The sequence below is a fragment of the Euwallacea fornicatus genome, chromosome 30 (assembly GCF_040115645.1).
Source record: "Euwallacea fornicatus isolate EFF26 chromosome 30, ASM4011564v1, whole genome shotgun sequence".
Lineage (NCBI taxonomy): Eukaryota > Metazoa > Arthropoda > Insecta > Coleoptera > Curculionidae > Euwallacea > Euwallacea fornicatus.
In genome coordinates, this window is record NC_089570.1 from 1,370,749 (window position 1) to 1,391,181 (window position 20,433).

The 20,433-nt window shown below is 41.1% G+C and overlaps 3 protein-coding genes across 4 annotated transcripts in view; all 3 read right to left on the minus strand.

Moving 5' to 3' along the window:
- LOC136347927 (protein O-mannosyl-transferase Tmtc2-like) overlaps positions 1-1,806 on the minus strand; it is an 82,283-nt gene extending 80,477 nt beyond the window's left edge. Inside the window, exon 1 of the mRNA XM_066298353.1 lies at positions 1,367-1,806. Within this exon, the coding sequence (XP_066154450.1) occupies positions 1,367-1,491 (125 nt within the window). The 5' untranslated portion in view covers positions 1,492-1,806. The remainder of the gene's footprint in view (positions 1-1,366) is intronic.
- A 5,765-nt stretch (positions 1,807-7,571) lies between these two features.
- On the minus strand, positions 7,572-15,021 carry LOC136347933 (glutaredoxin domain-containing cysteine-rich protein CG31559-like). Of its 2 annotated transcripts, none has more exons than XM_066298360.1 (8): positions 14,679-15,021; positions 11,831-12,247; positions 9,821-10,048; positions 9,362-9,568; positions 8,884-9,215; positions 8,597-8,830; positions 7,912-7,977; positions 7,572-7,855 (listed from the first exon to the last, which is right to left on the minus strand). In XM_066298360.1, the coding sequence occupies exons 2-8, from the start codon at positions 12,243-12,245 to the stop codon at positions 7,676-7,678; spliced, it is 1,662 nt and encodes a 553-aa protein (XP_066154457.1). In that variant the 5' UTR covers positions 12,246-12,247; positions 14,679-15,021; the 3' UTR covers positions 7,572-7,675. The 2 variants fall into 2 exon arrangements, with proteins under 2 accessions (XP_066154457.1, XP_066154456.1); XM_066298359.1 differs by having other exon boundaries at positions 14,609-15,021.
- An 803-nt stretch (positions 15,022-15,824) lies between these two features.
- Gycbeta100B (guanylate cyclase soluble subunit beta-1-like) lies at positions 15,825-20,217 on the minus strand. Its single transcript, XM_066298357.1, has 14 exons — positions 20,133-20,217; positions 18,987-19,060; positions 18,833-18,933; positions 18,656-18,774; positions 18,451-18,606; positions 18,243-18,396; positions 18,039-18,193; positions 17,776-17,987; positions 17,559-17,729; positions 17,393-17,511; positions 17,092-17,210; positions 16,804-16,941; positions 16,589-16,746; positions 15,825-16,521 (listed from the first exon to the last, which is right to left on the minus strand). Exons 1-14 carry the CDS (start codon positions 20,133-20,135, stop codon positions 16,395-16,397), a joined length of 1,806 nt encoding a protein of 601 aa, XP_066154454.1. The 5' UTR covers positions 20,136-20,217; the 3' UTR covers positions 15,825-16,394.
- Between the last annotated feature and the right edge of the window lie 216 nt (positions 20,218-20,433).

The window sequence follows — 20,433 nt, forward strand, 5'->3', positions numbered from 1 at the left end:
ACATGCGAGGGTAATTACCCTGTCTGAATTTTATAAGCCGGCTCATTTCGTGTCTTATCAGATATCGATAAAAGGCTTACTGGGCGTGCTCATGTTTAAAAGAGTCTTTGGAATCATTGTTTGGAGGGTTGTCGACACATGGGCAAGTCTGAGCTCTGAAGCTCGTGGAAAAGCTCAGTTTTCTAACCAGGATTCTCTACCCGTTTTCGCCCATTCGGCGATGGCTTTCGCGGGAACCTCGTTTCCCGTGAAAAATTCCCGGTAAAGTACCGTGTGCGTTACGAATTTTCATGAAAAGTTCCGATATATTCAAGGTTTACAACAAAAACTTTTAAGGTTTTTCACTGTAAAAATGCAGGGCTATTATCAGTTTCAACAGGAAATTTTTAGTCCTTAAATTATGGGGCATTTAGACCTGTTTGCGTTACGAGTCCAATTCCCCATGGAAAATCCTGAAATTGTCAGGATTTAGGGCCAAAAATGCAGTGGCGTATAGCGTTTTAACAGGCAGAGGAAGGCTCATTTATGCTCGGTTTTTTAAATTGGTTGCGCTACATTTCCAGTTTATCCAAATTTCAGCGATCACAGGGAAATCTAAGCGCTATTGAACTGTCAAAGGCAGTGGCGTAACTCGCCCTTAAACCCAATTTTATGCCTCAACAACAAAAGCTTCTGAAGCTGTGCTTGTTTGCTCATTTGTACACTTTAGAAGCTGCCCATGTGGCGGCCCTGACTTCCCAAAGAATCTCCTGGAAATATCAGGGTTTACAGCGAATTCTATAGCTTTTCGAGTTTGAAAATTCAGCGTCGTTTTTTTTCTTCGTTACCACCAACAACCTCGCATCCCGCCACATTATGCCTGCGATGTTCTTCGTGGAGGGTGACGGGTTTCAGCCGTAGAAGCGAAAATCACAAGAGGTTTCTCTGAAATCCCTAAAATCCAGGAAATATGCTCATTCCAGGGCATACCTAATGGCTTTCGGTTCGCTGCTACGCCTAAATCCGGCAACACTAGATAAAATTCCCCCCAGCTTCCTGCATTTAAAATTACAACGAGAACGAGCAAGTCCTGCCAACCAATTGTTGAATGAGCCTCCAATTTCCAGAGAATATTAAACATTCAGTAAAACTTGTTATTGTCGAAAGCCTTAGCCAGATCAAGGGAAACTCGACACCTCCTAGTGATATAACGGGGCATAATTTGTTGATGCTGCTAAAGTTGGCGTGTTTTTAGTCGCTAGATCGTATTAGAGGATAATTTCCTGGATCGAGTTTCATTTCTGGAAATCTCGCAATCCGTGCAACGACAAAACTTGAAACCTGATAAATTTCGAATCGCAGCAGCGACTGCCCTAATGGAACTCACCGATCATCATAGACGAATTCCGAATCCAGCGTGTTGCAGTAAAGCAGGAAGGCCAAAGTGCAGCAGGCCAGACTGCCGTAATCCATTTTCGGTATCCAGTCCAGCCACTTCACATGAACCACCATTATAAATTACAGAACAAAGGGAAAAAGTAAACTTGTTGCTGCTGATCGGCAGAAGTGGAAGGACGTGGAGCTCTTGTTGTCCAGAGGCATTTTCCTGGAAAAGTTGCAGTTATTGCTAGCGCTCTTGACGAGGGATGGCCGAGCAGGAGTTAGTTTGAGGAGTTACTGCGGATTACGAGCTGCGTATAATCGTCTGGATGAGACATCCAGGAAAGCCCGCATTAACACAACAGTAAACTGACGATCGTAGGCCTCAAACGGTCGGTTTTATACCCGCGACTTCGTTAAATGCGCGGCCGAAACTGACTGGAAGGACACAATCGACCCCTCTACACGCGAAATCCCCCGCCCCCAGGTCGCGCGCAACTGAATCGAGGGGGTTAAACAGCCCCCCAATTCTTCTCCGACACTACAGGTGGTGGTACAGAATACAATGCCGTCAAGTCAACTTTTCCTCCTCTTCTGTGACCGCTCCTCGTGGATTTCCGGATGCGACAAATGCATTTCCAGGTGCATCGGATGAAGTCTGGATATGGAAGAATGGGCAGATGAGAGTTGCCTGGATTAGCTTGAAATAAGAGCAGGGGGTATGGAACTTATGCATTGTTATGGAAGAATTGAAAAAGTCTTCAATTTCGAAATGAACTGTTTGTACGGAGATAACTGGAAAGCAGCTGGGTGTAGAGGCGTATAATAAGAGATTATTCCCACTTGACAGTGGTTTTTAAAAATTCGGCGCCACGCTACGAGTCGCTTTTAAGATAATCGGAAACGTACAGCAAATTTCCGACAGATCGTGGAAAAACATCCAATTGTGACGCAGTTAATAACGTAATTAATAGCTCGAAAACCAATAGAGGTGGGTAAAGGGCCATGTAACAAGGAATTATTGCCCTTTAATAAACACCTTCAGACACTCAATGATATACAGGGCGATCAATCTGAATTAACCGAGACACCGACAGCCGGCCCCAAAACATTGAAAAAAGCCCTTCAGTTCTGACGCAATTCTAATTTCTGTTGGTATCTCGAAAACTGCTAGAGCCGGATACGGGGACACGTATCAGGAAATGTTTCAACATTCGTGACGATTTCCACGTAGGTAATTGTAAACTTGGGGTGGATGTATTTTAGATACCCATGGGGCAGGGGTGAGTTATTCAAACTAGCCCGCATCGGATTGCTTTCACCGTCAGGAAGGCAGGAACAAAAGAAATATAGATTAAACTCAGCCCTAAGGCGGAATTGAGCCAGGAAACTACTTGCTCTAGTTAATTTTGCGACAAGATGTGTTCATTCTCATTACTCTACGTTGCACCCTTGTCCTTTATTTCCTTATGTAATTTATAACAAAGTCAGAGGCGGAGAAGTGCGGACATGTGGCATAGGTGGAACGTCTTTTTTTAGTCCAGATCTATGGAAAAAGGTCGCAAATTCCGGTGCCCATGGGAGGAATTTGTTTCCCCTCTGGGCCGAATTACGCGTCGATTTCACGCTGACCTGAAACTGTAAAACTAGGAAATTTACTCGCCTTTAGAGAATTTCGGTGATTTATTTATCGGGCGTCCGAATTAAGTTGTCTCTGCAAAAAAGTCGTCCCTGGACAGCCCATTTAATGCCGGTAAATCTGGAAATGCCATAGATGCTTCGATTGGGTCGGACTCATCACTTTTTGGCTCGTACATCTTACTTTTCCTATTTGTTTCACATTGATATATTGGGCTAAATCTTAATATGATGCTCGAGTATTGCGAGTAACCACAAGCGACCCGTCTACACAAGCTACTTCAAAACTTCTGTCCAAGTTTCCATTTGAGCCAGTTTAAGTTAGGTTTTATTAGTGTCAATAACATTACTTCAAAACTTCTACGTTACTTATCAATTACTGAGCCTTTCTGGTCGGATTACTTCATGTTACTTTAAGATGCTGACCGTCCGGCCCGCTTTGCCTGATGTTACTTCGAGATTAACGAGACTTCATCTTTGGATCAGATTGTTTTTGTTTTTTTTTTTCCGGAAGTTACTCACCTCTCAAGACATATTCAGATTGTTTCAAATCTCCTGAGTAGTTCCGTTCAGGTTCAGGTTGGCTTAAAAACACTTTCTATAAGGGGAACGCAGGTTACTTTGAAGTTAGCGAGGGTTCGGTTCGGGTCAGTTTAAGTGTTCTCAATTTTCACTCGGTGCTTTTGACTGGCCACTGGACAAATCGTCGGGGAGTGTTGGAGCAACAATGGCGGGCGTTTTGAGAATGCGGAGACGTGTCGTGAAGACTAAGACCCGGGAGGAGGACACGGGTTAAGGGGGAGGGGGGTGAAGCCAAGACAAGGGGTGTTAACACTTCGATGATCGGCGAATCCATGGTTGCCCGTTAAGTTCTTGTGTGCAATTAATTTGGGCGCATTTGAGGTGAGCCCGGGCCCTTAAAGAGGACCCGCGTCGCGGCAGTCGTTTCTTAAACTCATGACTCAAGTTTAACCTGTCGATTTAATCGAGACCTTAATCTCACACCGTTTTTTAATTTAGGTAGCGTGCAAAAAGTTACTTTTTCCCATGGTCAGTTCGAGCTTAAATAGTCAGTATCAGATTTCTTTGAGAGAGTCGGTAACATCTTGAACTCGGGCACGTTTTGATACGCGCTTACGCTCGAACGTAAACGTGCTCACGTGATCTCTCGAAATTAACGCATCACGAAGGCAATAAGCCTTAATTAAAACAGTGAAGGTTACTGGTCAATTTGGCACGAAACAGTGCCTCTGAGAGTGCAAAGTCGGGACGGTCCGAACGTGACATCAGCAAGGATCAAAGTGGTGCTCCGCAGAAGCTTAGTACGCGACCTCAGCTCACGTTTGGTCCTTCCAATCGGACCTCGCCAATGGAATTTCGTACCGTGCCGATTTTCGAAGGGTCTCCCCCTCCACATGCGTTTCTGGATCGGATTTCAATTTGAAAGCACACCTGAACGGAGCTTTTCTAACTCCCGAACTTCGTGTTTCTTCGCATATACTCACTCGAAATAAAAAATAAAAAAATCATTCAAGTCGTCAGATTTGTGCTCTTAGGGTAAATAGGAAAATTAAACATTTATTTGCTTTTACTCGATCGACTTTTAATGAGTCTCCTACTGTAATCAAATAACAGTTGTACTGATTTCCATTTTAACTATTTATTGATGATTACTTCGAAATACAATAAACCTTTAAAGCATAGTCCTGAAGCTTCTGAGACTCAATCCGATACTTCGCTCACCAATATCACGTAACAAAATCTCGGCTCATGAATATGCTAATGCCCAATTTAGATAATTGCAAAACCACTGTCGTTCTTGAAATAGTTAGAGGAAAAATTAAACTATTTCCATTTTCCCTGGGAAAAAAGCGCTAATACGTGTCAAGCGGCCATTGTGCAGACCATCGGTAATTGTCCCTCCATTCCACATAAACTTTTATATAACCGACACGCGAATTACATAATTGTTAAGAAAGCCTGCATGAAAAATAACAGTAAATTACATGCGGGCTATAGACACACTGTAAAATAAACAATAGTTAGACGTAGATAGCATCTTCCTTTATGTAGAGCTAGAACAGTTATTAATGCTGGTTTCCTCTATAAATCCTATGGTGGGAGGGCTCCAGAAAGCCATTTGTATGGTCTGACTTTTCGCCGGTTTCTTATTCCGAAAAATGTTATCGATCTGGAATTTGTTACATTCAGAACTATTATTTTCGCATTAAGCGAATAATGAGATTAGAGGACCTTCCTGCATGGCTTCTCTTTAATATAAAGCTCCCTTTTAATTTTTAAAGTATATAACTCGATATCGCTCCGCAAATTGTTCGTCGTAGGTCGTCTTCCAATTTATTCCTTAATGGTAACCCTATCCACCTTTCTTCTCTGGCTTCCTTATTTTCGCAAGAAACCCGATATCAGGGATCAGTTTTACATCTTCGGAGGACTTGTTTAACAAATTGCCATCTTTCGCACGTTAATTTTCCTCATCTAAACAAGACCCCGTTTCGATGAAATTGCCTCGGCCGGATCCGAAGTTATATTTATTCCCCTCATGTCTGACCGATTTATCTTCCGACATCTCTAATCAGCCGGTTATCCCACAATTGGACTTAATTGGGGAATTGCGGCTACTGTCTTGCTTAATGAAACCGAATGGTGTTTATTGGGAAAGCCAGCTGGCGGCACCTTAGCTAAGCTGAACAAAAATTATGGGCCGAGGGCAGGAGGATTGCCCTTAATGAACATATATGGCCCAAGGTTTCGCTAAAAGAAATCCTTTTTAACTGGGGGAATATCGCACGGAGTTTGTTAGAGCTCGCATCAATCCTGTAGAGGCTGCGAGCCTACGTGGGAGGGGGACCGATTGGTAACTGCCAATACTAATTAGAAATTGCTCAGGTCACTGATTTCTAAGCAAATTACAGGGCTGCAACTCGTCGCCCTGTAACTGTTGCTCGTAAGCCTTCAATGCTCTGCGAGGGGATCGTTCCTGATCGAGTGACAGTTTTTCATCCAGAACTGGTTAAATTATGGCTATTTTTTTGCCCAAAATGGACTCGTATGAGTGGCTTAAAAGCCAGGCAGGGTCGCGAGGCTACACCGGCGTTTTCTCAATTTCTCCGTCCCAAAGTGCCTTTCGCCTCGATTGAGGAATAGTTTGCCATAAGATCCTCGTGTCAGTCGATTAGACCGCAACACTACGCTTCAAAACTTTTAAAAAACATTTGGGGCAAGCAATTTCGGGTCAATATCTCGGAAATCAGCGGAGCAAATATAGTGAAGATCGCTCACAGTAGCGGCCTTAATGAGCTCTGTAAACCTGCAACGGGGCGAGTTGCAGTGTCTTCGCTTGTCTCGAAGGGATGGAGTCGCCGATTGCCCCAGGTGCGAAATCATCCAATTTGAGCCGAAAAAAGCACCTCAAAACTCACATCTGAGGACAAAGTAATTTTCACTGTGAAAGCCCTCATTACGGTCGCATTACGGGCATTTAATGTCATAAAGTAGCATACGTTCGACCCAGTCCACTATCGTTTGAAATCTAACTGGCACTTTTCGTATAATGTCCATATCCCATTAGCTGATAAGATAAAGTAATTAACTTGATTAGAACCTCATCTGAAATCCACAGGGTATTTTTCTAGACTAAATGGATATTATCTGCCAACTCCATTTACTAATAAGCTACATGTGCCACTAATTACTTTGGGGTGTTTGGATGTCTGGAATTGTGTTTTGACGTTCCGTAGAGAGCTTCATTGGGAATTAAATGAGAATATGTGCCAGAAAATTCTTGTTAGAGAGAGAAACTTAATCTGTGGCCGAATGTGCAAGAAGGCGGCAATTTAGGGACCTTAAGGTGTTCTCGCTACATCGGGGTGTATTTATCACCGCCCTTCCGGCAAGGGTGCTGAGGTTTACATAATTCAGTCCTCGGGGCTGCGGTAATGTCGCTTACCTAAATCTTCGGCTAGCACGACAAAGATTTGTTTGTTGGATGTTATATACTAATTTGTAAGGGACGAATTGCCCAAAAGAAAATTCGACTCATCCATGAACAATATTAAAAGTGACTAAATGAGTTCACGATAGCAGCAGTAGTGATAGCAGGACATTTACGATCCTGATATGCAAGGATATTTAAATTTACGCCGCGTTTGATAATTTCACTCGTATATGGGCTGACAAAGCTTAAAAATTCACGAACAGGGTTTATCTCGAAAAATTCATGTGCTGGAACGAATTTCAGGCCGCAGCAAAATAATGCGAAATTATATCTAGTCAATTCAGTACGTGACGTGTGGTGTTGCCCTTCGAATTTCGCTGGCACGCCACTGTGAATAACCTTCAATAAAACACAAACTCCCGACAAAGGGTGAAGTGTAGAGTAATGAGAGTGAATATGTCAAGTTGTAAAATTAACCGGAGGAAGTAAATAGCTGTTCTCAGGATTCAAGCGAGCTCCCATTTCTCCCTTGTTTCAGTTTACATAGGCCCAAAACGCTACGGCAGTTCCCTGTTTGGGCCAGGTAAAATTTATAATTGTGGACGGCCAGTGAAGCTCATTAAAACATAAGGGTTTCGCATCTATTATTGCACAAAATACAGCTTTTTTACATTCTACATAAGATACCGTAGGCATTTAAAATATTATCCTTAAGTAAGTAATTCATATTGAGCACGCGCTGCATTTCACTAGTCCATTATCATCACAGTTCATGCACTTGAGGGCTACAAATTCCGCAGTGAAGTGGTTCCTATGGACCGATTTTTTGCTTCCATTGCAAACTCCGCATGGCAGCACCCGGTACCCTCCGCAGAATTCGCAGGTAATACAACAATCTGGGTTCTAGAGTCAAATGGATCGCGTTGGCAACCTATGAAAGGAACGTTTGTATAGCTCACCTTATAGGGTTTTAATATTTTCCTCAATTCTCCTGATTCGTTGAGCCTTTCGATCGTCTCAGCGTCCTGCAACATGCCATAAAAATTGTTAGGATGTGCTACCCGCGAGAAACGTGAAGATTTATTCGCTAGTGGGGATTTTCAATTAGCAGTGGCAACGTCGCAACTCTGAACCTTGATTATGTAACGCACAATGTGCCCAATCGCAGCCCTCCCGGTGCTGTGGTACTGTTATGCGGTGATGCCACTGCAGAAAAACTCGCTGATTTTGCCCCAAACTATCCCCCCCCCCCTCCCACTCTTAATTTCTCACCGAAAGTTTTTAATTCTGATATTTCTATTGATAACCCGAAAACTATTAAAACTGGATGTTCAGTGGACACATTAAAAATTTTAATAATATACAGGACGATCGATTCAGACGGGTCGAGACACAGGAACTTGAACCCCGACCACCCTTACAAAAGGCTTCAGCCCTAGGATAATTTATATTTCTACTGATAACTCGATAAACATTGAACAAAGAAAACAAATGTTTATCGTCAAATGATTTCCCCTTAGTGCAGATGTTCAACGGTTCATTTATCTACATCGTGCTCCATCAAGATACTAAAATTAATTTAATAAAAATTACGAAGTTTTACATTTTTTCTAATGATTTTGAACCATCAGGATTAGAACTTACTCCGCAATGTTGCCCATCAACATAGACCTGCGGCACTAAAATCTGATCGCACCTCATCCTCTGCCTAATTTCATTCTGATACTCAGTACTCATAAACACATCTCTCTCTTCGAATTTCACTAAAAGCGTCCTGAGAATCTGTTTCACTTTCATGCAGGCCTGATAAGTCTCCCTGATGATACCCATTGAGGTTGTGTAAACCACCACCTTCCCTCCATCCTTCTCTTTGTAGCTCTACAAATTCCATTAAATAACTAGTTATACTATGAAAAATGCTTCAAAAAAACCTTTTCAGTTGAGTTTATATGCAGGAAAGTGGCGATTCCCGCCCTCACTCGATTTCTCACCCCTCGTACAGTACCCTTAGCACTTCGGATAGTGTTGTTGTCGCACTCTAAAAGGTTCTTATAACCAGCGAAGGTTTCTTCTTCTATCAATGTGTTCAAGGAGGGTTCTTTGTCAATGTCTTTCTCGTTTAAGTGGAAGTTGAAAAACATGTCTGAGTTGAGATCTGAGGGTTGATTGAAAACTTCGGAGTGGAGGTTTTTTCGATTTTCATCGATTTGGAGGTTCTCCTTTTGTCGATCTTCGTAGGCTTTTTCATCAACTAGCTCAGGACCTAATTTTTGGTACAGTAAAGTTTTTTGGTAAGTAATGTTCAACTAATGGTCTTATTAAATGTATAATCAGTAGATTAGATTATAAGATAATTGAGATAGCCTCATAAGTAGGCAGAAGATATTAATTGATTTCTAATTGCAGTACCTTTTCTTTGTCTAATTTCTCTCAGTAAAGTCAAAGGAAGGCTAGATTCGCTGCTTTTGGATAATTTGAATTCTCCATTCCGCGTTGGGAATGATTTTCCATTATTGAGCGAATCGCAACTGATATTACTGGCACCACTATTACTGTCATTATCATCACTATCTACTTCTGCTCCGCTGCTCAAACTTGACGAATTTTTAAGCGATTCTGAAACCAAACCATTTTAACTATTTATAAGTACATGATATAATACACAATCTAATCGTCTACCTGAAGTACTATCATTGATTGAAAAATTACAATATGGGACATTTTGAAGCATTCCAAATACATACATTCGTGCATACACATCTTAAACAAAATCTACTAAAAGCCGTATATTACTATCATCTTGATATTAAAGAAACTGTATTTCACATAAGATAAAAAGATACTCCGTGGATTAAGCGTTTTACTCACCGATCAACGTAACCGACACCCCATTCCCATTCTTCTTCTTCTCGATGAATGACGAAGGGGTGCCATCCAAGTCGCTACAGGTGCCAGAGTCGAGGGTGTCATTGGGGCTGATTTGACCACTAGACATGACTTCAGTGAATTGGTTGAAATAGTACTGCGAAGGGCTCGATCTTCCTACGGCCTCAAACATCGTTTTGTTGGCTTGGTAGCTCTCCGAAGAATTGTTTACTAAAAGAAACGCAATTAGGAGAAGCACTGATGTCTAATCGGAAGTTAAGACTAGACGCGGTTTTCCATAAGAATCTTAATGGATATCACGGTGGTTGACTAAGATTGATGTGAGGGAACAAAACACAGAGAGAAGATGCAATTTTAAGCAGAATTTTAACTGGAGCAAATGCTAATGAACAGTCGCTAATTAGTTTGTGAATGAAAACCTTAATCTTACCAAATACACTTTAATGTAAGAATTTTCTTTGCCATTTCCCCACGTTACTTTCCAGATTCTTGATGTTATGGCGAAGGAAGATTTCCGTGCCCTATTGATTTCTCTACCTCGACGAGGTTTCGAGAGATGGCGCCACATAAAGCAATGATCAGTTTGACCGTAAAAGTAAAATGTTGCTAAAAGTCCAAATTTGAACTCTTCTGGTTCTCAAATGATGAGTTTCTTATGTCGGAACCAAAATTATCGATTTAAGGAAAAACCGTTCTTACGTATAACAATTACTTAAAAAAAAACTTCAATAAATATGAGGATGCGGAAGAAACGCCGTTGATTTTATAAATTTTCGTGTAAACGACGTTGGGGTATTTGGAAATGTACTTTAATCAATTAATTCCAATTTATCACTGCTTGAAGAGACGCCACTGATTTTTCACTTTCAACCCAAATCCATTTTTTGAAATTCCAAAGAGTTTTGCAACATGGAATTCGCGATTTCCCGTGGGGTACTCATAGAGCTATTCTTTCTCAAGGCATTTGTCACCGCTATAAGAGTCGTTACTAGTTTCTAACTCCCAAATTTATACGATTTTTGGACATCTAAGCATTAAGAGTGTCCAAAAGAACTACCTGGCCATTTCTCAGCGCGAAATTGAGATCTCTAGCCGTGTATAATATAACAAAACCAAAATGTTAAATAAAGATGATTTTTCACCACATTATGACACGCTACTTGCTTCTTTGGAGTTTTCGTGCAATATTGATTTTCTAGATCGAAAAGTAATAGCTGTATTGTTTTTCTTATCAAGCTTCCCGTGACCGCGCCTATCTTTTTATTATTTATTCATGTATTACCAACAAAATTTGTTCATATCTTATGACCCGTGAAAGATAAACGTCCATGTCATTGGAGTTTGTGGCATATGAGATCTTGTAGGCATGCTTGAAGAGTGTATTGATCCCCTTACTAGGCTTCAAGTGGCGCGACCAATATTTCTAATAGCAGTTCCTTCAGATCGGATTGCTTCAAAAAGTGCTCTAAACTGCATTTTCAAGCGCTTAGGACCTGCATTAATGCATTCGAGTAGAACACACGAACCACGTTAGCTGGCTCGACCGGAAAAAAACACAAATTCGCATATAGGAAGTTTTTGAGGAAATACTCCAAACAGGGTGTAAAGAGTGTTTGCCAATTTTAAAATTTTAATAGTCGATATCTCGGGGAGTTTTCAACGAATCCCCCCCAAAAAATTTCTCAAAGATTACTCTACTAGAGAACCTCTGCATGCCCAAACGCAACATCTCTTTTGTTACTGAAATTTGGGGACATCCTTACACGATGCGTCCAGGCTGATTGAAATCAGTGGATCTATGCGAGGAACAGTTGATCAAAATAATTCGGAACTTTTCCTGATCGATTAAAGCGAATAATTTCAGATTCATCTGCTTGTCCCCATCTTTACACTGTTCAATCGGCCCAACTGGGCCGGAAACTCCGGGCCCACAACTGAGATATTAGCCCAAAAACTATACCGTATGTTACGCCAAACCACGACAATACTAACCTGAAATTCTAATACAGGTCTCTGCTTGCGACACTTCACCACCACTCGGTTTCTCACTAGATCCGCGATCACCACCATTCTCCCCGTCGCTGATGAAGCGCGTGTCGTCCGGGTTAATAAAAATCTTCACGATATGACCTTTACCACTGTTTTTGCATGAATACGTCAACTCTTGAAAACCATCCGGAATGCTAAAATCAACGGTGTTCAGGTTTACCGTTGCCGTAGCGGAAGACCTCTTGTCCTGGTGAGTGGGATAAGATGCACTGATCAATATTCCATCTCTTTTGCTCTCTTGGTGGCCCAGATACCATCGATCTTTGTCGTTCTCTTCGAGATTTCCGCCTCCAGATCGTTGTGCTTTGGTCTTGGGCGGCAACGGTGGCGGCAGGCAGGTGACTGGCTGCTCGGACATAGCTGAAAGCAATTTTAGATTAAGTAATTTGCTTGAATAGTGGTTTGCCTTATTATTAAGTCCTAGTTTTGCTTAGTAAAAAATTCACACGATTGCATTGAATAATACTCGATGACGCAAGAGAATAAGTGTCAATACTGCGCACCTCTTCCTCTGCAAATAACAATCTCTTTCGCGAAAACACGGGAACTTTCCCCTAATTCCTTGTCAGCTTTAAGGATCATGTCTTAATTGGTTTTTAATTTTAAGGAAACATGCCCATGGTATCACAATAACAATTATTATTGAATTAACCACTTGACTTGATCAATAGAAAGTGTAGCGTGTATTCAAAGCTTTTTACAGGCATTTTCCACTGATGGAATGATATTATGTGAGAGCTTTTGAAGCTCATTGAACTGCGTGTAATAATTAAAAACTGCAGTAATTTAATTGTGGATTTAATACGTTTTTTTTTCTCGGGCTTTATGGGATGAATCGGTTGCATCATCGCTGATTTGCATTAGAAGAATGAGCCGTTTCAACACTCCGACGAATGCTGCAAGTGCTCTCGTCCAGAGCAGAGGCAAAATTCATGAAAATCGGCAGTTTTTACGGAATTTCGTCGAATTTGAAAGTTTGTCAACACGCTGTTTCGTATTCTCCATGTTACGTTGAAGGCGAGTGACTTTCAAATGCTACAACCAATGCTAATTATGTGCTAAAATTGGAGCATACAATACTAGCTTTAAACTGGCAATTTTAACAACAAAACCCAGGCAATTAGTTGGGACTTAATGAGTGTATAATGAGAACAAATTGAAGTAAATGCCGTTCAAATCTGTTTGGTCATCGAGCAGCTTTAGGCGAATTGTAAACAGCGATAAAAAGTGCGCTACATGGGATTTTTTGGAAAGGTTTAGAACGTATCGAATTAACCCCACAGAGAGATTTTCCAATACACTGAGCTTTGCTCAATGGGACCTTCCAAGCTCATGGTAATCCTGGTTGCCCCAACCTGTCCTCCGCTTGCTCTCACTGAGGACCCGTGCTTCCCACAGATTTTCCACTAAATCACTCGCACTCAGTCTTAGGCCCATTAAGGTCAATGATAATGTCTTCGATTATTTTAATTAAAATGTTTATAAGAGTGTTAAATCGATCGTTTTCGATTGCCAATCTCCCATTGAACGGCGGACCACACGCATATCAGTAAAGGAGCTTTCGAATTTTACTCATTCGGAAAATGTTATACTCCGGTGGCGAAAACCTCCCTATGCGAAGCTTCTTCATTTATCTTCAAATTTATCTAAAGTTCCTTGATGTGCCTGGCGATACTCCGCCGCAGGTTCAAGGAACCTTAATTAATCATCAAAGACGAGGGGCGTGATGGTCTTTGGCCATGCTTCAAAAGACCAAATGAAAAAGGAGAGAGAAGCGAGAAAAGCCGCTGATTTTTTCCAAAGGAAGAGAGCAGCTGACACATTTTCCACTAGAATTTGCTCACTTAATTTTTAAGCTAAGGGCCCTGCCGCTTTTTATCAAAGCAGCAACTTAAGCCGTCCGAGCTTCAGTCAAAACGCGAACAGAACTTAAGCCAGTTTTGCGCGAAGCAAGGAAACAGCTTCGCGCATTTTTTTTCCTGAATTCGAATCATTTCGTTTTGAAGAATTTTTCGCGTTTCGCACCTTAAACCTCCACTGAAGGTGAATCTAATAAAGTAAAGTCATTTAATGCCACATTTTTATTTGGTGTTTCGGCCACATTACCGTTGAGCTGCTCATCGAGAGCACCGAAATAATTTGATAATTTGAAGAAAGCTGAGGATTGAAGCAGCCCGAATTAAACGGTGATTTTTCCCAGTTATGAGTTGAAGAGCAAATTTGGATTTCAAGGCCGAAACAGCAATGAAGACAATACGAAACCTACATTTGGAGTTGTTTTTCAGTTTATGTTTGGTGAAAGCTGCGATGTAGTTTAATTTTACAAATAGAGAAACACAAAGTAGGTTCACATGCGGAGGTGCCGTTTTTCCCCATTTTCCACGCCATCCGAGAAAAATCGCAAACGATCTTAACTGTTTTAGTTGTTGCAATTTGATATGGAGAATACTCGATATTAATAAATCCTGGTGCGGCATGAATTATTTATTATTAAGTGTGTCCCGTTAGCCCATTAGTTCAATCTGTATAATGACACATAATGCAAATAATTGTTGTACACGAGACTGGGTATGTAAAGTGGGTTAATATTAATGGCGCTGTTTTGGTGCATGATCACAAATTAACGATCAGTTTTATGTATCAAAATGTAACTAAAATAAATTTAAAAAAAAAAAACCAACAAGATTCCACCAGCAGATGCTTAGCGTGTAACCGACTTACCTGCAGAAACGCTCAATCCTTTCCCAAACCGAAACACATTTGGCAATCACTGAAAGTCTTCTTCACTTACCCAGACAACAACAACAAAGGTCAGATGAGCATTATTGAAATGACCATTGCCGAATGGATGAAACATATGCACTAACTGTACTCGCCACGCTTGATGGTCAAGTTGGTACTATCGGCTTAAGAAATCGTATGGTGTGCCACTTGCTGGTATTCTTGGACGCTTTCACGATGACATTGAGGTGTCTCGCACTCTCACCGTTACGTCTCTGATTTATGGGCCGAATTTACAGGTGTTTATTACACTTTTTCTGTGTTTCAAAACGTCATAGAAACACCACTTATGCAACACTAAAGGCAACAAAAATCTCTCAAGTTAGGCGCAGTCGAAGTGTGATCTTTTCGATTGGACCTTGAAGGACATTGCTGCGACCGGTTTGGGTGCCAGTACCACTCGTCAAACAAGCTTAGAACATTCCAAAAGAAGCACGAAATGCGGAATTTTATTTTTCTCGAGGGCAAGAAATATCGTGAGATTCAGGTCTATTGGATTGGAATACGAATTTATTTCAGTCAGAAATTTATGTTAATTTTCTATTGAAATCAGTCTCGACCTCCGTTTTTCTATTTTCATAATTTTACCAGCCGCTCTAGGACTCCAACGTTTTCCTTTGGGGACTACTCAGAACGGCACGAGCAGTTCTCAGAAAGTGCGCAGCTAATGGCTTACGTCGGAATTTGCGGGCCGACGAGGGGGGCTCAGTCCAGGTTAGTTCAAGATCGCTGGTCAGCGTTACTTCAATAGGAGTTGAGTTTCTGCTCAGGCACTTACGATCGCTTCTAAAATTTCTTGCTGCTCCCGTTGGGCTAAACAATCGATTTTCCTGTTGAGGGAAGTACCGGCCACAAATCTCCGGACTCCGATCTGTCATAATTTACCCGTCCGACGTCATTATTTGCGTTGGGGTCACCCCAGAGTTGTTTATGAGGCACAGGGTTAGTGCAAAATTGCGGATTTCGGCTGTTGACGTCATTTTTATACTGCTGAAGACTAACAGGTTGCTCTCTTAAGGCTAATTTGGGTTAATCCACTGGTCACCAACAGCGATTAATCCAAAGATTACTATTCAAGTGGCAAACAAAAAGCAGGTGCTCCAGCCTAAGGCTGCCCTCAGAGGGGGGAGGGGGGTGAATTTTAGGAAGAAACTAGTTATTTGACAAACCAAATATTTTATTTTCGATAGATTCTTTAACGCTTAGAGACCTCAAAGTCGGTTTTCATCGAGCATTTTTACCCATTTTTTACTCATAAAACACTAACGTCGTTCCCAGCCCAAAACAAAGAAACGTTACGTAAAACCCAATTGAGTAAGACCGCAAAATCTCCGCAGTTCTTTGATTATATTGCTTTCACTTCGGCCAATGGTTTTTTAATCAATGCTATTGACTTTTGTCTTCACTTCGTTTAATGGTTCATTAGACTTCCAAAAATGACCGTAAAATGGGAAAATTGTTTGATTTAGCGCAGTGAGTGAGCATTTTTCGTAACGCCACATAATCGCTAAATTAATTAATGGGACCGAAGTCTTGTTCTCACACGATCTCACATTCATTCCCTCAGATCGAACGCTCTTTTATTAACGTTTAAAAGAGAGCAATTCTAAGGCCTAAAGCTTAAATCATAATCCACCGCCACCGCTTGTCAATATCTCGAAAACATACAGAAAATATATTATCTCTCTTGAGTGATTCACACTAAAATGTTCAAATTCGACGATATTCATTTCCCTTTATTACTCCTGGAAAGAAGGTAGACGTGCATCGGTTCCGATTTTCCCTTCATCTGAACAGGCCCCCTGTAATCAAACCTGAACTGCTCATCGAAGTTGTCTTCTTCGAGCAAAACACTGAAATCGATTATTTTCAGCACTATTCCCTCTTCACCAGCGCATGCAGATCTGCTTCTATACATACTTATACGCGTCTTGCGACACATTGATTTTTCCCGGCTGCCCGGTAGTCTCAGTCCTGCTGGTTAGGTTTACAGTATTTCCATATAAGCAGTACCTGGGCATTCTTTGTCCAATAACACCAGTCACCACCTCACCAGTATGGATCCCTATGGTCACCTTCTGTTATTGAGGAAGCAAGGTTTAAATCTGGTACTAAATGAATTGTGAAATACTCACCACTGGGTCTCCATCAAAGATAACAGAACTCCCCAAATCCATCATATCCAGTGCCAATTTAGCGATATTTCTGGCATGAGAAGTGCATGGTTCTGGCAATCCACTGACGGCCATGTATTTATCCCCCACAGTTTCCACCTGGAACGAACCAAAAACAGCTATTTACTCTCTAAGAGTCGAACTACTGAACCTCCAAACAACTATACTCCCCGATTTAGATTCGGGAATAGCTATCACAAACGTATAGCATAACCTCGGGTCTTATGTACCGAACACAACTTTGCTCACCTTGTATATATTCGGATTGTGCCTCGGGTCCATGAGATCGTCGAATTTAGTGTACAGGATGTTTAGCATTTTTACGATTTTCATTGCCCCATTGGAGTCTGCATTTGCAGCACAATAAGCTGAAAAGAGGTAAACATACTGAAAATAGTTGATTTATTCAAAGTTAGAAAGTTGGTATCGAGAAGCTCCCATTTGGAGCGCTTTTTTTCCAGAAATCCTCTGATTGCCTGTGCAAACCTGCTATCATCAAACCTCCCTTTGTGGAAGGAATACGCTTCTAACCAGGAGAGAGGAGTCTTACCTGAAAATCCGTATATTCCAGAAAATAGCAAAGTGACAGAATCATATCTTCTCGCAGGAACTGGTCTCCTATGCCTCAATTCATTGGCAACACTGATTGGTAAAACCGAATACAAAAGCCTGAAAAACTTCATTAGCTCAGACCCTCAAAATTTAGAAGTCTTAACTGGTCCGTCTTTTTTTTCTCACTATCCAACTCCCTGTAAGTCTGCTGTAATTTGTCAGTGAGAATTTCCAAGTTCCTTGTAAGCTTGTAATCTGCCTCAAATTGCTCGGACATTAAAACCAAGTCCCTGGTGGCGTCATGAAGAGGGATGTCGCTGATGTACAGCCCCCTCCTAAAGCGTTCAAATTAGTGAGGAGAAAAACGATTGATTTCACTACCTGGTGAGGTCGTCTAAGTTGACAACACTAGGGTACCCCAAGAAGGCCACCAAATCGCTTTCAGGCACATAGAGCATTTGGCCTTTGAGGCGAAGGAATCGGTACTCAGGAGGAGCTTCAACGTGCATTGCTCCATGCTTGGTTTTAAGGACGTAAATGGTGTTGATGTGAGAGAGAATGTTCTCAAAGGTTAGCTCCAAGTGAGGGCGAATCTAAATATTTACTGCTTAAAACATGGAAATGTTCCATAGAGGAATTTTTACTGGATCTAGAATATCGGTAATCAGAGAATCCTCTTCTGTGACTTTGGGGATTACTCTGGCAATTGTAGACCCAGTTTGGACTATTCTGAGATCTCTATCAAACATTATATGGAAAGGAAAAACTCTGCAGAAAGTTGACGCCGAGACCTTCGGCTCTAAGACGAATTTCTATTACCATCAGAAGTTTTGCAGCGTGATAATTACCCAGAGAAAGAGTTTCAATTTCATCAATTTGAGGAGGAAGTTGCCTGTTGGGCCCGGCCTTCTCTGTAATCAAAAACTGCACGTGATCGCACTCCTCTTTCGTCTTCAAGATCTCGATTTCCACCTCAGTGTCGTGCAACTTACTCGCCACAGTCTGCAACGCCCTAAAATAGCTCTAAATGATTTTCATAAAATGCAATTCCTCCACCTTCACAATCCCTATAACAATATGCTCCAATCCGGGCCTATCAGAGTAATAGTGAAGCACCAGTGCTCCATCTTCAGGCCTCTCAGTGCAGCGAAAAGAGGGAGCTTTCATGCCTGGATACAGGGTTCCCAGGTGGTCATGCAATGCATCCAGATTCTGCAATTTGCAATTTGGGATCATAAATAGAGATGCTGGAGGTGGTTACTTGTAAGAAGTCCCTTGGAGTCGCTCCTAGAACTTGCAGGATTTTGTCGTATCCAGAATCCTGACAGAATTCAAAGAAGGTTTTCCCAAAAAGCTCCAATATTGTGTTGGCAGGGATATCTGCGATTGTTCGAAGATTTTATGGTTTCCGGGGACACTTTTCCTTATTTCAACTTACTCAATATTTCTACTGCCGCAAATATCAAATTGTATGTGAGTTCATCCTCGTAGATCTGTCTCACAAGAAACTGCCCCTCCATTTGGACTTCCGCATTTTTCCTTAAGGAAAATAACGACTGTAGATTCGTCCATGGAGGACTAGAAATGCTTACTTTATGGTCTCCCAAGTCTCTTCTCCAAATGTTTTGATCACTAACAGCTCCAAGGCGTAATTAACAAATCCGTACTAAAACAAACGTAATTTTTATTTTGATCACTTGCTCTCAAATTTGCTATAAAATACCATAGTTAAAGCAGGTAAAGTACGTGTAAGACTCTCCCATTGAATTAGTGTAATGACAAGGAAGATTTCGTAGATAAAACCCACTGCCATGCACTATATTTGTTATGCTAATAGCGATATATTTACTAATAATAACAATACTTAAGTTTGAACATGGAAGCATGTTAGTGTGCTTAAATAAGGCGAAGGTATTACATGCGAGTATTGGAAATATTGCTGTAACCCGCAAAGGCCATCAAAAGTGACCTGAAGGCTGTAAGGTGAATAAAGGTCAGTTCACGTTAATTGGTACAGTTTTTGAAAATTCACTAATTTATCTCCTACACCACTGTATGGATAGTGATGCTGGTATTGTTTTTAGTGAGAGAAACCACATTGGCGTGGGTAAGTTTTCTGAAAAGTGCTGTTATGTGTTTCGAAAGTTGATTGCAACCCGGATGGTTTTACCGTCATCTGATACGCCACTGAAATAATTTTAGTCGTGTCAGCCACGTGTTTATACGATTATTAATGAAATTTTTAACAAATATAAGAAAAAGAGATCGAAATCTGTTCGATTTAATAATGGGTAAAATCGCATTTACTTTCTTGTAGGAGACGCCACTGATAAATAAGAAAATTTACGAGAAATTAGAAAAAAGCGTGTTGGTTTTAGTGGACAAAATTCCATTGACGTAGGTGAGCCCTGTGTGGACTAATGAAATTTCACCGATCAGTATACATTTTTGGAGAACTGAGTGCAGGGAATACTGGTTTTAATAGAGTAAATTGCAATGGCGCAGTAGTTCGCTGGGATATTCATTCAAAGCTTTAACAGTGCCTTATTAAATGCCAATTCTAAATACCAATATGAAAGGCCACTGACACTTATAGGGTATTTTGCTAATTTTCCAAAAAAATGTGTTTGCAATGAACGTAATAAGAATTTCCATATTTGCTGTCGGTTGCTTGGCAACCCCTGACGAGGAAGCTTATAGGATCAGCTAAGCTTAAATCAATCTAGACACAGACTTACCATCCCTAAGATATTTTACCAGGAATGCACAACCAAACCAGCACAAAAATGGATCTATACTGAACGTGGAAACCCAAAGTTTACAATGCAAATCGATTGAAACAAGGGCGCAAGCGCCGAAAGCTTTATTTGAAAATATTTCCGGAATGCTTAATAAATGCTGTCTTTCGACCAATGCTTCATCAAATTTCTTAATGAGGCGTATATTTGCCAACGACCCTTCGAAAACGTTTTATAATTTTTGATTATTTTGCAGCCCTCGAATTAAGCTGCCTTCAATATACCTCAGCCTATGCTGCCA